This window comes from Hyla sarda, chromosome 7, assembly GCF_029499605.1.
Source record: "Hyla sarda isolate aHylSar1 chromosome 7, aHylSar1.hap1, whole genome shotgun sequence".
In the NCBI taxonomy this organism is placed as follows: Eukaryota; Metazoa; Chordata; class Amphibia; order Anura; family Hylidae; genus Hyla; species Hyla sarda.
In genome coordinates this window covers 153,260,823-153,276,481 of record NC_079195.1, presented here as the reverse complement: position 1 = coordinate 153,276,481, position 15,659 = coordinate 153,260,823, and the positions used below count along the sequence as shown (strand labels likewise).

The 15,659-nt window shown below is 44.9% G+C and overlaps 1 protein-coding gene across 4 annotated transcripts in view; it reads left to right on the top strand.

Moving 5' to 3' along the window:
* LOC130282588 (DPY30 domain-containing protein 1-like) overlaps positions 1-15,659 on the top strand; it is a 180,214-nt gene that overhangs the window by 54,550 nt on the left and 110,005 nt on the right. For all 4 annotated transcript variants that reach the window (XM_056530957.1, XM_056530958.1, XM_056530960.1 and 1 more), the window contains exon 2: positions 12,430-12,598. In XM_056530957.1, the coding sequence (XP_056386932.1) occupies positions 12,430-12,598 (169 nt within the window). The remainder of the gene's footprint in view (positions 1-12,429; positions 12,599-15,659) is intronic.

Genomic DNA, 15,659 nt, shown 5'->3' with positions numbered 1-15,659 from the left:
ATCCCACCCCTCAGGGGGCCCGATGATCCCAGCGAGCCTAGCATTCTCGGAGGCAGTCTAAAAGAGCATAACCATCCCGTGTTAAGTAGGCTTCTAATCTGAAGGCTCTTGTAAAATTCCGTATGTGGGATGTTGTAACGATCTCGGATTGATGGGAAATGAACTGTGCCTGAGTCGTCTAAAATGTCTTGTATGGTATGAATGCCCGCAGCTTTCCACAAAGAAAGATCCAGGTCAGGTATGTGTAGGAGTAGTTGCTCAAGGGGGATAAGGTTAGCAGGACATTGGATTAGAGTGGGGAATTTTGCAATGCTAGTAGCCCAGATCCTGTCCGTAACATTAATTGCCGAAAGAGGGGTGGGGAGAGGTGGTTTATTTGCTAGGGGAGTCAGAATCCTTGATCTAAGGGAGCAATCCGTGCTGTGGGCTGTCTCAACAGATACCCACAACTTGTTGGAGTTCCCTGACCACCAATGTGTCATCTGGTCTAGAATAGCAGCCCTATAATAATCCTCCAGGTCTGGTCTGCCCAGGCCTCCCATTCCCCTATGGTGTGTCATGACTCGCCTAGAGACTCTAGGTCTCTTATTCTGCCAGATGAAATCATCCAGCAGCCTGTTAGCAGAATTAAAGTAGGATTGGGGAATAGCTATGGGGAGAGTTCGGAAGAGGTATAGCATCTTCGGCAGGAGCATCATTTTGAATGCCGCAATACGGCCGAACCAGGATAGCATGCGTTTGTCATAGGTAGAGAGAAAAGTGGACAGAGTGGAAAGGAGCGGTAGGAAGTTGGAGGCAAACAGAGAAGAGGAGGGTGAGGTGAGTTTAATACCCAGATAGTCAACAGAGTGACGCTGCCAATCCAGGTCAAGAGCACATCGTCAGCAAAAAGTGCTAATTTATGCTCCCTGTCCCCCACTGTAATCCCCTAAATGTTCTGGTGTAAGCGAATCGCTTGGGCTAGAGGCTCTATAGCAATGAGAAAAATCAAGGGCGAAAGGGGGCATCCCTGCCATTTACTAATGGCCAGAGAGTGCTCCATTAGTAAAAACCTTCGCAACAGGGTTAGAGTACAAAGCCTGTATAGCGGAAACGATAGGGCCCTCAAAACCAAAGGCCCTTAAGGCAGAAAAAGCATAAGGCCAGCTCACCCTGTCGAAAGCTTTCTCCGCATCCAGGGTCAAAAAGATCGCAGGGACTCCCCCACCCTCACAATGTTGTAGCAGGGAGATAACCCGCCATGTATTATCGGGGGCCTGGCGACCCAGTGTGAACCCTACCTGCTCCTCCCAAAGTAAAGCGGGCATAAAGGACCGAAGACGGGCCGCAATCACCTTCGCGTATAGGTAATGTCCCCGTTAAGGAGTGAAATAGGGCGATAATTTGAAGGCAAGTCATGGGATTTGCCAGGCTTCGGGATAGTGGTTATGAGGGCATCTAGCATATCCGCTGGAAGAGAGCCCATCTGTACAGATGTTGTGAACATTAGGTGTAAGTGAGGGAGTAATATGGGTAAGAATCTCTTATAGTACTCATTGGGGAGACCATCCGGTCCCGGTGCCTTGTTGCTGGGCATAGTCTTAACAGCGTCAGCTATTTCCTGAGGGGAGATAGGCCGATTTAGAATAGATAAAGCAGAAGGAGAGAGTTGAGGGAGATGTAGAGAGGCAAGGAAGGTGTCAATGTCAGGTTGAAGAGGCTGAGGACATGAGGGGTCTTGATTAAGATTATAGAGTGCTTCATAGTACTCTTTAAAGGCGTTTGCTATTTGGCAGGGGGAGGTTTGAGGTTGCAGAGTAGAAGGGTGTTTAAGGGTAGAGATACGCTGCTTGAGGAACTCAGGTTTCAGTTTTTTCGCTAGAAGTGATCCTACTTTATTGTCGTGGACATAGTAAGATAGTTTAGACTAAGTGATTTCTCGTAGTCATGCAACAAGAGTCTCCTCATATGCAGCCGCTCGGCCCGCAGATGTTCAGCAGTGTCTCCAACGTCACCAGCTGGGGACGATTGCTGAATGGCCTCTAAAGCCCTGATCTTGTTGAGGGACTCATTTAGCTCAAGTGTCCTACGTCTTTTCAGGGTAGCCCCCAACTGAATAAATGAACCCCTCACCACCGCCTATACTGTTGTGGGATCGACGTCAGGGGTCGTATTCAGGGTGAAGTATTCTGTCAGGACGGTTTCTAGAAAGGAAGCATGTGTGTTGTTTGCAATGAGGTGGGAATTGGCGCGCCACACAAAATCAGAATGTTTAGGGAAAGCATCCGATATGGTCACAGAGACCGGCGCGTGGTCTGACCACGTCCTAAGACCAATGTCAGACCCTGAGATTCTATCTAGTAGGGACCTACCTATCAGAATCATGTCTATGCGGGAGAAAGAATGAAATCTAGCTGAGCAGTGTGTGTACCCACGCTCTGTAGCATGCTGCAGTCTCCATATATCAAAAAGGTCATGAGCCATTAGGAAATTTGTTAGCGAAAAGCTGCGCATGCTAGTATTGGTGGAGCAGTCTAGAGGAGGAGACGCCACTGAGTTAAAGTCTCCACACACCACCAGGGAACCCCTCCGGATCCTGTCCACCTTCTTAATCAACCTCAGTAAAAAACTACCCTGACCTGCATTAGGAGCGTATAGATTCACTATAGTGTATTCAGTATTATCAATGAGACCCACTATGATGATGTAGCGACTTTGAGGATCAATCACTGTTTGCTGTATGTTGACTGCAAGGTTATCGCTAAACGCTATTAGGACCCCCCGTTTCTTCTTAACATATTCAGAAGAGACAATAGTCGGAAATTTTCTATGACGCAGAGGTGGGGGATGAGTAGAGTACACGTGTGTCCTGGATGCACAGTATGTCCACAGGATTGCGCAACGCCTCTCGCCAGAGAAAGTTTCGTCTCTGAGGACTGTTAAGTCCGTTCACATTCAGGGACATTACCTTAATACCCATAATCACTAGGTGGGAGTCAGCTAATAAGTGCGGAGGAGGAAAAGGAACCAGAGATGAAAAGGTGGGATGTGGAAGGGAGGGGGGAAAGTGGCAAAATAATAGCGAAGAGCGAGTAAGGAGGAGAAGAAGAGGGAAAAGAAAAAGGGGATGCACCAGCGCAGCAAGACTCACCCGTCGCTCACCGCCCTCTCCAGTCACAGGACGCCCAGTCAGTGAAGCTGGTGTGTAAAGCACTGCAAGCAAAAGAAAAGAAAAGTAAAAGCAAACTAACATGTCAAAAACAATGGAGTAGATATCAACAGACACCTATAATTCGGGAACGTGAAAAATAATAAACTGTATTATGTACTAAGCATCAAAAGCCATAGGGGATAACACGCTCTTAGACATGAGACAACCAATCTTGGCGGTGAAGGTCTGAAGCTGACAGCTCACAGTCCGGCTCAGGGAGGCACCGAGGGTCCTTGATCAGGGGAGCGGGGCTGTGGATCGAGGCGTCCAGGAGCCTCAGGGTCCCATCCATTCAAAAGCTCATGTCCCTCCGGGACCGAGGAGATGACGTGCATCTTGTTGCGGTGTTGCACAAGGAGCTTCGTGGGGAAGCCCCACCTGTAAGGGATCCCCATCTTCCTGAGTTCCAATTTATGTAGGTTTTATTTTATTTTACTACTTTAAAAAAATCCTAACTACATGCACCAAAATTTGTATGTTTAAAATTGACATCTTCTGACCCCTATAACTTTTTTATTTTTTCTCATATGGGGATATTTGAGGGCTAATTTTTTGCGCCGTGGTCTTTAGTTTTTATCGGTACCATTTTTGTTTTGATGGCTTTTTATGAATTTTTTTATAGTATATGAAGTGACCAAAAATGCACAATTTTGGACTTTGGTATTTTTTTACGCGTACGCCATCGATCGTGCGGTTTACCTGACCTTGTATTTAGCTAACCTTATATATTTAATAGTTTGGACATTGGCACACCACATATGATTATTTTTATTTATTATTACATTGTTTATTTAAAAAATGGGAAAAGGGGGTGATTTAAAGGGGTACTCCGGTGCTTAAACATCTTATCCCCTATCCAAAGGCGTGTGACGTCACGCCTCTGTCCCGTGGGACTTCACGCTCCGCCCCTCAATGAAAGCCTATGGGAGGGGGCGTGATAGCTGTCATGCCCCCTCCCATAGACTTGCATTGAGGGGCGGAGCGTGAGGTCACACGGGGGCGGAGGCGCGACGTCACACGCCGCCGGCCCCGTGATCAACAGTAATCAGACCCGCAGCAAACATGCTCCAGGGACTGATTACAAACGGGGTGCCATGTGCAAGTTCACAGGGGTCCCCAGCGGCGGGACTCCTGCAATCAAGCATCTTATCCCCTATCCTTTGGATAGGGGATAAGATGTTTAAGCACCGGAGTACCCCTTTAAACTTTTAATAGGGAAGGGTAATTCACTTTATTTATTTATTTTTTATCCCCCACAGGGGGCTATAACATGCAATCTTATGATTGCTTACACTGATCAATGCTATGCCGTAGCATAGCATTGATCAGTGTTCTTGGCGCTCTGCTGCTTTAGCTTCCTGAGCAGGCTTGGAACAGCAGATCACCGAACAGACGATGAAGAGGCAGGTGAGGATCCTCTCGTCTTCCAGTAAGCTGATCGGGACATCGCGCTTTTGTTGCGATAGTCCCGACCAGCTCTGCTGAACTGCTGGGATAGTTTTAATATAATTTTAGATGCTGTGATAAACTTTGATTGTGGCGTCTAAAGGGTTAATGCCGGGCATCGGCCTGATCGGTGGTGCCCGGCAATAGCCGTGGGTCCTGGCTCTGCATATCAACTGGGACCCACCTGGTTTAACCCCTTCTCTGCTGGTGAGAATTATTTAAACCAGTTAATGGGACCAGGGCGTACATATATGCCCTTGGTCCTTAAGTACCAGGGCTCGAGGGCGTACCTGTACGCCCTTGGTCCTGGACAGGTTAAAAAATTTAAAAAATATATAAATTAAATTTGTAAAACATGATGGAAACTAAACAAATTTGTTAATGGTGTAATCAGGCTGACCTAAAACATCAAAATAACATGTAAGTTTGACTGGCATCAGGTGAATGGCAAAAAAAAAGAAAAACCCCAAATTTGCACTTTTTCAATTTCACCTCACAAATATATGTAAATACACTATAGCAATACTAAAATATGGTATATTTTTATATAGTATATATATATATATATATATATATATATATTTATTTATACTATTTAGCAGTGTTTCCCAAAAAGGGTGCCTTCAGCTGTTTAAAAACTTTAAAACTTCAACTCCACGCATGCACAGATGGACTTTTTGGGAATGCTGGGAGTTGTAGTTTTGCAACAGATGGAGGCACGCATTTTGTGAATCATTGCTTTATAGTACAGCAGGTTTCTAGCAGGATGGGAATGGTTGATTAGTAACATTCCGAGTGTTGGGGCTGACCAAGGGACTGGGGCAGAAAACGGCAGTTAGGAGGAAGTGAGCACAGAGCGGCAGCAAAGAATCCTGGAACCTGTAGTTTAAAGACAGTGTGCAGGGAAGGGAACAAGCAGGAGGGCAGAAAGGTGTATCAGAGCCACGTACAGGAGATAAATAGGTCACAGTAGAATAATAGATGCAAGGTTTTTTTTTTTTTTTTTTTTAAATCAACTGGTGCCAGAAAGTTTAACAGATTTGTAAATCACTTCTATTAAAAAATCTTAATCCTTCCTGTACTTATTAGCTGCTGAATACTACAGTGGAAATTCTTTTCCGTTTGAAACACAGAGCTGTCTGCTGACACCATGAGCACAGTGCTCTCTGCTGACATCTCTGTCCATTTTAGGAACTGTCCAGAGTAAAAGGAAATCCCCATAGCAAACATATGCTGTTCTGAACAGTTCCTAAAATGGACAGAGATGTCAGCAGAGAGCACTGTGCTCACGATGTCAGCAGACAGCTCTGTGTTTCAAAAAAGAAAATAATTTCCGCTGTAGTACAATAAGCTGTACGCTGTAGCTAATAAGTACAGGAAGGATAAGGATTTTTTAATAGAAGTAATTTACAAATCTGTTTAACTTTCTGACACCAGTTGATTAAAAAAAAAAGTTTTTCACCGGAGTACCCCTTTAATGATCTGAGTTTTGTTTTTTCTAATTCAGTTTGTTGGATAACCCCTTTAAGTGCATCTCCCCATGTAAACGGGATGTGCTGCACACAGTGATAGGTGAGAGTGGCCACCCCTGTTTAGTACCTCTTCAGCAAATAAAGATAGACTTGTATATACCGTATTTTTCGCCGTATAAGACGCACTTTTTCTTCCCCAAAACTGGGGGGAAAAAGTCGGTGCGTCTTATACGGCGAATACACCCCTATCGCGGCGGTCCCTGCAGCCATCAACGGCCGGGACCCACGGCTAATACAGGACATCACCGATCGCGGTGATGCCCTGTATTAACCCTTCAGACGCGGCGATCAAAGCTGACCGCCGCGTCTGAAGGGAAAGTGACACTAACCCGGCTGTTTGGTCGGGCTGTTCGGGACCGCCGCGATTTCACCGCGGCGGTCTCGAACAGCCCGACTGAATAGCCGGGTTAGTGCTTACAGGACACCGGGGGGGACCTTACCTACCTCCTCGGTGTCTTCTCCGTTCAGGGATCCCCTGTATGGCCGGCGCTCTCCTTCCTCGTCATCACGTCGTCGCGTACGTGCGTCTGCGTACGTAACGACGTGGTGGCGGCGACGGAGAGCGAGGATACCCGGCCGGCAGCAGAGACGTTCCGGAGCGACGGGGACACGGCAACAGCGATGGAGCGACATCCAGGGCAGCGGTGACGGGTCCGGAGCGGCGGGGACACGTGAGTATTACCTCCTCCTGCAGTGGTTTTCAATCTGCGGACCTCCAGATGTTGCAAAACTACAACTCCCAGCATGCCCGGACAGCCAACGGCTGTCCGGGCATGCTGGGAGTTGTAGTTTTGCAACATCTGGAGGTCCGCAGGTTGAAGACCACTATTGGGTTAAAAATCTTTATTTTTTTAGATTTTGTCCCTAAAAATTGGGTGCGTCTTATACGCCGGTGCGTCCTATAGGACGAAAAATACGGTAGCCAGTCAATTCTTGTATAAAAAAGTTGTCTATGTAAAAGGAGCTTTAGGATGTTCACCCAGCTTTTTGCTTTTTAGCTTATAGAAATAGAATTTATGATGTAGATTAAAACAATCGTTCCATGAAAAGGCTCCATCCCACAAAGATTATGTGTCAGCTGCTCTGTGAGAAAGTCAGATCCAGATAGATGGTGAGTATATAAAGTGTGTAAATCACCTCCTCTGCCCCGTAAGTAGTCCCCTGGCGGGGAGCTGTACTTACCTCCACCCGTAGTGACACCCCTTGGACCTAAAGCGACTGTACTAGGTAAGTATCGACTCCCTACCCCCCCCCCCCCTCCTCCTCAGGGGACTTCTCACGGGTGGTGGGGGTTAACTCAGAAACTTAACCTCTTAAGGACCCAGGGCGTATGGATACGCCCTCACACCCTGGGCCCTGGCGTTTTCCGGTCTCTGCCGCGCGCCGGGCAGAGATCGGAACTGGATGCCTGCTGAAATCCTTCAGCAGGCATCCAGGGCAAACGCTGAGGGGGGCCATGTAGGCCCCCCATGTCGGCGATCGCCGCAAATCGCAAGGGAAATCGCCCTTGCGATCTGCGGCGATACCGGGCTGATCGGGTCTCTGGGACCCGACCGCCCAGTAATTTCGCATGATCCCGGCTGTCACAGACAGCCAGGACCATGCTAAAGAATAGGAGCGAGGTGGCAAGCCTGCCACCTCCTCCTATTCCCTGCGATCTGTCGGTTAACTAACCGACCAATTGCAAGGGGGGGGGGCGGTTACTTCCTCCCGCCCTGCCCGGCCCCTGGAAGTCCGGAGAGGACGGGAGGAAGACCGGAGGACGCTGCGGGGGACGGGGGAGAGCTGGGGAGCGGCCCCGGTACTTACCTCGTCCCTGAAGACCCGGATCCCGGCGATGAAGACAGCGGCGGCGGCGGCGACAGGTGAGTAGATCTTCAGCCGCGGCCGGGCCCTTTACAGCAATGCACGTCGCCGTAAAGCGACATGCATTGCTGTATTTGGACCCTGTAAACTACAACTCCCAGCATGCCCAGACAGCCCTTGGCGTCTGGGCATGCTGGGAGTTGCAGTTTTGCAACATCTGGAGGTCCACAGTTTGGAGACCACTGTGCCCTTCCAGATGTTGCAAAACTACACATCCTCAGCATGCCCTTACTGTCCAGGCATGCTGGGAGTTGTAGTTCTGTAACATCTGGCCCTTCAGATGTTGCAGAACTACAACTCCCAGCATGCCTGGACAGTTTTGGCATACTGGGAGTTGTAGTTTTGCAAAATCTCGAAGGGCACAGATTGAGAACCACTGTATTAGTGGTCTGCAAACTGTAGTCCTCCAGATGTTGCAAAACTACAACTCCCAGCATGCTGGGAGTTGTAGTTCGGCAACATCTGGCTCTAAAGATGTTGCCGAACTACTACTCCCAGCATGTTTGAGAATGCTGAGAGTTGTGGTTTTGCAACAACTGGTGGCACACTGGTTGGGAAACATTGTCTGTTTCCTAACTCAGTGTTTCCCTACCCGTGTGCCACCAGCTGTTGCAAAACTATAACTACCAGCATGCACTGATAGACTGTGCATGCTGGGAGTTGTAGTTTTGCAACAGCTGGAGGTCCCCCCCCCTGTGAATGTAGGCTGCAAGTTTGCGATGCAGCAAATTTTGCGCGGCAGCTCAAACTCGCTGTAACCCCCCGCCCATGTGACTGTACCCTAAAAACACTACACTACACTAACACAAAATAAAATAAAAAGTAAAAAACACTACATATACACATACCCCTACACAGCCCCCCTCCCCTCCCCAATAAAAATGAAAAACATCTGGTACGCCACTGTTTCCAAAATGGAGCCTCCAGCTGTTGAAAAACAACAACTCCCAGTATTGCTGGACAGCCGTTGACTGTCCAAGCATGCTGGGAGTTTTGCAACAGGTGGAGGGACACTGTTTGGGAATCACTGGCGTAGAATACCCCTATGTCCACCCCTATGCAAATCCCTAATTTAGGCCTCAAATGCGCATGGCGCTCTCACTTTGGAGCCCTGTCGTATTTCAAGGCAACAGTTTAGGGCCACATATGGGGTATCTCCGTACTCGGGAGAAATTGCCTAACAAATTTTGGGGGGCTTTTTCTCCTTTCACCCCTTATGAAAATGTGAAGTTGGGATCTACACCAGCATGTTAGTGTAAAAAAATAAATTTTTTACACTAACATGCTGGTGTTGCCCTATACTTTTCATTTTGACAAGAGGTAAAAGGGAAAAAAAGCCCCCAAAATTTGTAATGCAATTTCTCCCGACTACGGAGATACCACATATGTGGGCGCAAAATGCTCTGGGGGCGCACAACAAGGCGCAGAAGGGAGAGTGCGCCATGTACATTTGAGGTGATTTGCACAGGGGTGGCTGATTGTTACAGCGGTTTTGACAAACGCAAAAAAAACTAAACCCCACATGTGACCCCATTTCGGAAACTACACCCCTCATGGAATGTAATGAGGGGTGCAGTGAGAATTTACCCCCCACTGGTGTCTGACGGATCTTTGGAACAGTGGGCTGTGCAAATTAAAAATGTTGTACAGCCCACTGTTCCAAAGATCTGACAGACACCAGTGGGGGTAAATGCTCACTGTACCCCTTGTTACGTTCCTCAAGGGGTCTAGTTTCCAAAATGGTATGCCATGTGGGGGTTATTTTGCTGTCCTGGCACCATAGGGGCTTCCTAAATGCGAAGTGCCCCCCGAGCAAAATTTGCTCTCAAAAAGCCAAATATGACTTCTTCTCTTCTGAGCATTGTAGTTCGCTCGTAGTGCACTTCAGGTCAACCTATGGGGTACCTCCATACTCAGAAGAGATGGGGTTACAAATTTTGGGGGGTATTTTCTGCTATTAACCCTTGCAAAAATGTTAAATTTGGGGGGAATCACACATTTTAGTGAAATTTTATTTTATTTTTTTACATATGCAAAAGTCGTGAAACACATGTGGGGTATTAAGGCTCACTTTATTCCTTGTTACGTTCCTCAAGGGGTCTTGTTTCCAAAATGGTATGGCATGTGGGTATTTTTTGCTGTCCTGGCACCATAGGGGCTTCCTAAATGCAACATGCCCCCCAAAAACCATTTCAGAAAAACGTACTCTCCAAAATCCCCTTGTCACTCCTTCGGTTTTGAGCCCTCTACTGCGCCCACCGAACACTTTACATAGACATATGAGATATGTGCTTACTAGAGAGAAATTTGGCTACAAATATAAGTATACATTTTCTCCTTTTACCCCTCGTAAAAATTCAAAAATTGGGTCTACAAGAACATGAGAGTGTAAAAAATGAAGATTGTGAATTTTCTCCTTCACTTTCCTGCTATTCCTGTGAAACACATAAAGGGTTAAAAGGCTGGCCGAATATCATTTTGTATACTTTGGGGGGGTGCAGTTTTTATAATGGGGTCATTTGTGGGGTATTTCTAAGATGAAGACCCTTCAAATCCACTTCAAACCTGAACTGGTCCCTGAAAAATAGTGAGTTTGGAAATTTTGTGAAAAATTGGAAAATTGCTGCTGAACTTTGAAGCCCTCTGGTGTCTTCCAAAAGTAAAAACTTGTCAATTTTATGATGCAAACATATAGTAGACATATTGTATATGTGAAAAAAATAATTAAATATTTTGAATATCCATTTTCCTTACAAACAGAGAGCTTCAAAGTTAGAAAAATGCAAAATTTTCTAATTTTTCACCAAGAAAGGATGCAAGTTACAATTTTCTTTTACCACTATGTTAAAGTAGAATATGTCACGAAAAAGCAATCTCGGAATCAGATTGATAACTAAAAGCATTCCAGAGTTATTAATGTTTAAAGTGACAGTGGTCAGATGTTCAAAAAATGGCCGGGTCCTAAGGTGTAAAATGACTGGGTCCTTAAGAGGTTAATGTCATCACCATCTATGGGGCCAAAAATGTCCTACAGGGATGGTAAGAATAAAGATTTTAATGTAAATATGACGCATTGTCAAGGGTTATATATGGTAAAATCTTTAACCTTTAACCCCTTAAAAGACCACGGACGTATATTTACATCTTTGTCTGGCTCACGATCTGTGAAGCACTCTCAGAGGCTGAGCGCACTTCTATCTGTGGGGTCCCGGTTGCTATCAGCAACCAGGACCCGCGGCTAATAACGGACATTGCCGATCGGGCTGATGTTCGGTAATAACCCTTTAGGCGCCGCAATCAAAGTTGATCGTGGCATCTAAAACGGGAGACTGTTTGGGACCGCCGCGGTGAAATCGCTTCATTCCGAACAGCTGAGAGGACAGTGGGAGGTGCCTTACCTTCCTCCTCGACATCTGATCAGCGTTTGATTGCTCCAAGCCTGAAATCCAGGCTTGAGCATTCAAGTGCAGAAAACACTGATCAGTGCATTCCTATGGCAATGCATTGAAGAGTGCCTGCAATCAGTGTATACTCCCCCCCCCCCCCCCCCCCAGAGGGAGCTATTACACTGCATAAAAAAAGTTAAAAAAAAGAGTTAACAAATGTGATTTAACCCCTTCCCTAATAAAAATCTGAATCACCCCCCTTTTCCCATTTAAAAAAAAAGTGGTATCGCCATGTGCCTAAATGTCCGAACTATAAAAATATATCACAAATTAAACTGCACGGTCAATGGCGTACACGCAAAAAATATTCCAAAGTCCAAAATAGCGTATTTTTGGTCACTTTTTATACAAAAAAAAAATAAATAAAAAGCGATCAAAAAGTCTGATCAAAACAAAGACGGTTACCGATAAAATATTCAGATCACGACACAAAAAATGAGCCCTCATACCGCCCCGTTCAAGGAAAAATAAAGTTAGAGGGGTCAGAAGATGACAATTTTAAACATATTAATTTTCATGCATGTAGTTATGATTTTTTCCAGAAGTACAACAAAATCAAACCTATATAAGTAGGGTATCATTTTAATCGTATGGACCTACAGAATATAGATAAGGTGTCATTTTTACCGAAAAATGTACTACGTAGAAACGGTAGCCCCCAATTAAAAAATGGCGTTTTACCTTCAATTTTGTCGCACAATGATTTTTTTTCTGTTTCAATGTAGATTTTTGTATAAAATGACTGATGTCACTGCAAAGTAGAATTGGTGATGCAAAAAAAGGAGGAAAAAACAAAAGTATAAAAATTTAAAAACGCTTGGTCCTTAAGGGGTTAAAATTTGAAAAAACATTTTCTAAGTTTGAGGATTCCATAATTTTTGCCAGGGATTGTTTGTGGCTTATACACCCATCCAAAAATAATTTTCTCATTTATTCATTCATTTTGTAGATTTTGGATTCCTGGGTCAACAATGGATTCTGAATACGTGAATAAGTCTTTAGGGAAATGCCTGGCAGAGGGGCTGGCAGAAATAGTAGAGAAAAGACCAGCAGACCCTATTGACTATCTTGCTCACTTTATTTACAAGTACAGAAGCAATCTAGATGAACATGACAAGGTAACATGAGCTGCCTAAAACACTCATTATTCTATAAATGCTTGTGGCAAGACAAACCACAAATACTCTGTTGATATTGAAGACAACCCTCTACAATGAATAGTACTTATGGCCAGTACAACTATACAGTTTACCTGAGACAAATGCCTAATCCATATTTATCTTCTCTAGTGACCATGTGATATATATTATACCTCATATTGCCCAGTCACATATACTACACTACATGAAAAGTCACAGCTATATGTGCTTGTTTTACATTGCATTTTCAACACCAAACCCTGGAGATAGTAGACACTTATTCTCTAGTCACTGAAGATTGCTGGTATTTCAAGTTTGCAGTAGAAAGTCCAATCCTAATATCCCCACTGATCAAGAGAACACTAGTTTCTGAGATCTGTCTGATTGCTGCTCCATTCAGTGGCCCAAATGTATCAATTTATCTAGAGCACAACAAGAAAAGATGGGAGTCACTTTATAGAAATATACAAAATCCAAAGTTTATTAAATCACATATATAAAAACACATTGGAGGCATAACACACTCAATGGGGGATAGAAAACAAAAACACCAAGGTGTCACACTGTACCCCGTTCATTAGAAGTAGTATCATATGATATATATATATATATACAATGAAGAGCTACAAAGAAGAAAAACAGCCCTATAATGATTAGTACATACTTAGACAATGCACGGTCCCGGGGAACAGGATGACACCACCCCAACGCAGCGTTTCGGACAAGCCTTTGTCGAGGGGGCTTGTCCGAAACGCTGCGTTGGGGTGGTGTCATCCTATTCCCCGGGACCGTGCATTGTCTAAGTATTGTAAGGATTCCTCCTTGGGGATTAGCTCTGGGATCGTCCTTGACCACGCCACAGGATGCGTTTCTTCTCAATAAACCAGCAAACAAACGCTTATAATGCAAATCTGGCACCTTGCCAGTTTTATTACACAGGTTGCAGGGAAAGAAATAAACAAAAAGCAGGAACAAACAAAATCCTAGACCGTCTGGTCACTGACTACACAGATCAGCTTGTCCTGACTAACAACCGCTGAGCTACCCTCAGCCGGTTAAACATATGTCCCCTGCAACCTTTTACTCACAATTCATGTCACTCTCTTTGAGCCACTCAGCTCGGGCTGTGTACTCCTCAGCAGCCTCTGTCTCTTCCCTACAGCCCACATGCTGTCTCCTAGGAAGAGCCCCAACTATTCTGTTCCTTTTCCTTTTAAACACACACTTTCCCTTCCCGATACCTCATTAATCAGGCCACAGGTGGAGCATTCTGCAGAGATAGCAAGGGAAATACACCCTTTCCTTGCCACACTGCCACAGTATGTACTAATCATTATAGGGCTGTTTTTCTTCTTTGTAGCTCTTCATTGTATATATTTATATTTATTTATCATATGTTACTACTTCTAATGAACGGGGTACAGTGTGACACCTTGTTGTTTTTGTTTTCTATCCCCCATTGAGTGTGTTATGCCTCCAATGTGTTTTTTATATGTGATTTAATAAACTTTGGATTTTGTATATTTCTATAAAGTGACTCCATCTTTTCTTGTTGTGCTATTATGTATGGGAGTTCATACTAGCTGTAGTGATTTGGGTTTACTTTTGCACCTTGAGTGCGTTACTATTAGCAATTGTATTACATAATACATATATTTTTTTCAGTCAATATATTTTTCAGTCAATATATTTTGACGCTTTATAGTAACCCTATCCTTTTTGTGTTTTTTGTATTCATGCCCAATTTATCTAGAGGAAAGATAACTCCTTTCACACTATGGGGTTTCTACTCTCTGAATTTCCACTCTGAATCCACAATCTTTCTGCTCCACAGTAAGAGGAGAAGAAATTATCTGGAATCGGTGCCCAGAGATCAGCAGCACTGATTGACAGGCGGCTGCTCACAGTAGGAGATTTAAATAGAGAGTGCTTATCAGTGGGTGGGGGGTGTTTGCTGCAGGTTTCCAGGCACTCCAAGCTGGCATAGTTTTGGATTACAAATCTCCTGCTATCCAACATTGCCGTGGGATTCACAGCAGAGGATCACCAGCAGGTGGGCAGTGGGACATTAGAATTTAGCAGGGATGTTTTGTAGCAAGAGATTTAAATCATGTGGCAGTGTCGGTCAGCATCCGTAACAATTGACGGGGGTGATAGTAGATACTTGCTACTTCCGGGAAGCCCACAGCAACCTAACAGGTCTTCTTTGGCATGGAACATGTTCAGTCTTTGGTTCAACTTCCAGCATGTAAACAGAGCAGCAGAATCCCTTGAAATCAATGAGATGCTACTGCAAGCGGAATTTCCGTAGTGTGAATGAGCCCAAACTGTGTTGTTTTCCCACAGCATCATTCACAGGTCAGCTTTCATTTTAACACAGCTTGTTAATATATATGACATGTGCTGTGATTGGTTGCTGTGAGAAAACTATAAAGTTTTTGTGGGACTGACAGCAATATCTGAGTGTGATCTCGATCAATCCCATAACAGTAAATGCAGCAACGGTCAAGCAGGTGCACTACCGCCCCACTGACAGAGTACTTAGGAACTACTGTTCTGTGGATCAGTGGTGGTCCTGGAGATTGGGCACCCAGTGATCTTACTTTTATATACTATGAATAAGGCTCCTTTCACACTATGAGTATTCATAGTTTTCTGTTTAAAAATGGATGTATAATAATGGATGAAATAACGGGTGCTAACGGCTGAATAATGTCTGTCAAAATAGCGGGCATATTTTTCCGTTAAGACCCGTTATAATATCCCTCATTTACAGCCGTTTTAACACCTCTGCCTACAGACTCCCACCATGGAACAGACTTGTTTGCACGATGGGACTAGTAGTTCCCCTGGCTGCGGGAATCTGCCGGTGGCAGAGTCTGTCCCATGATGGGGGTTGTAGTACGGGGGCTGAGGGATTGATTGCATCGGGTCTCACTTCAGAGACTCGATGCGATCAGAAGTTATAAAGCAGGGGAGCGGGCTGTATCATGTATTTTTACTTTCATTTAAAGGGGTTATCCACCATAAGGTGATTTTA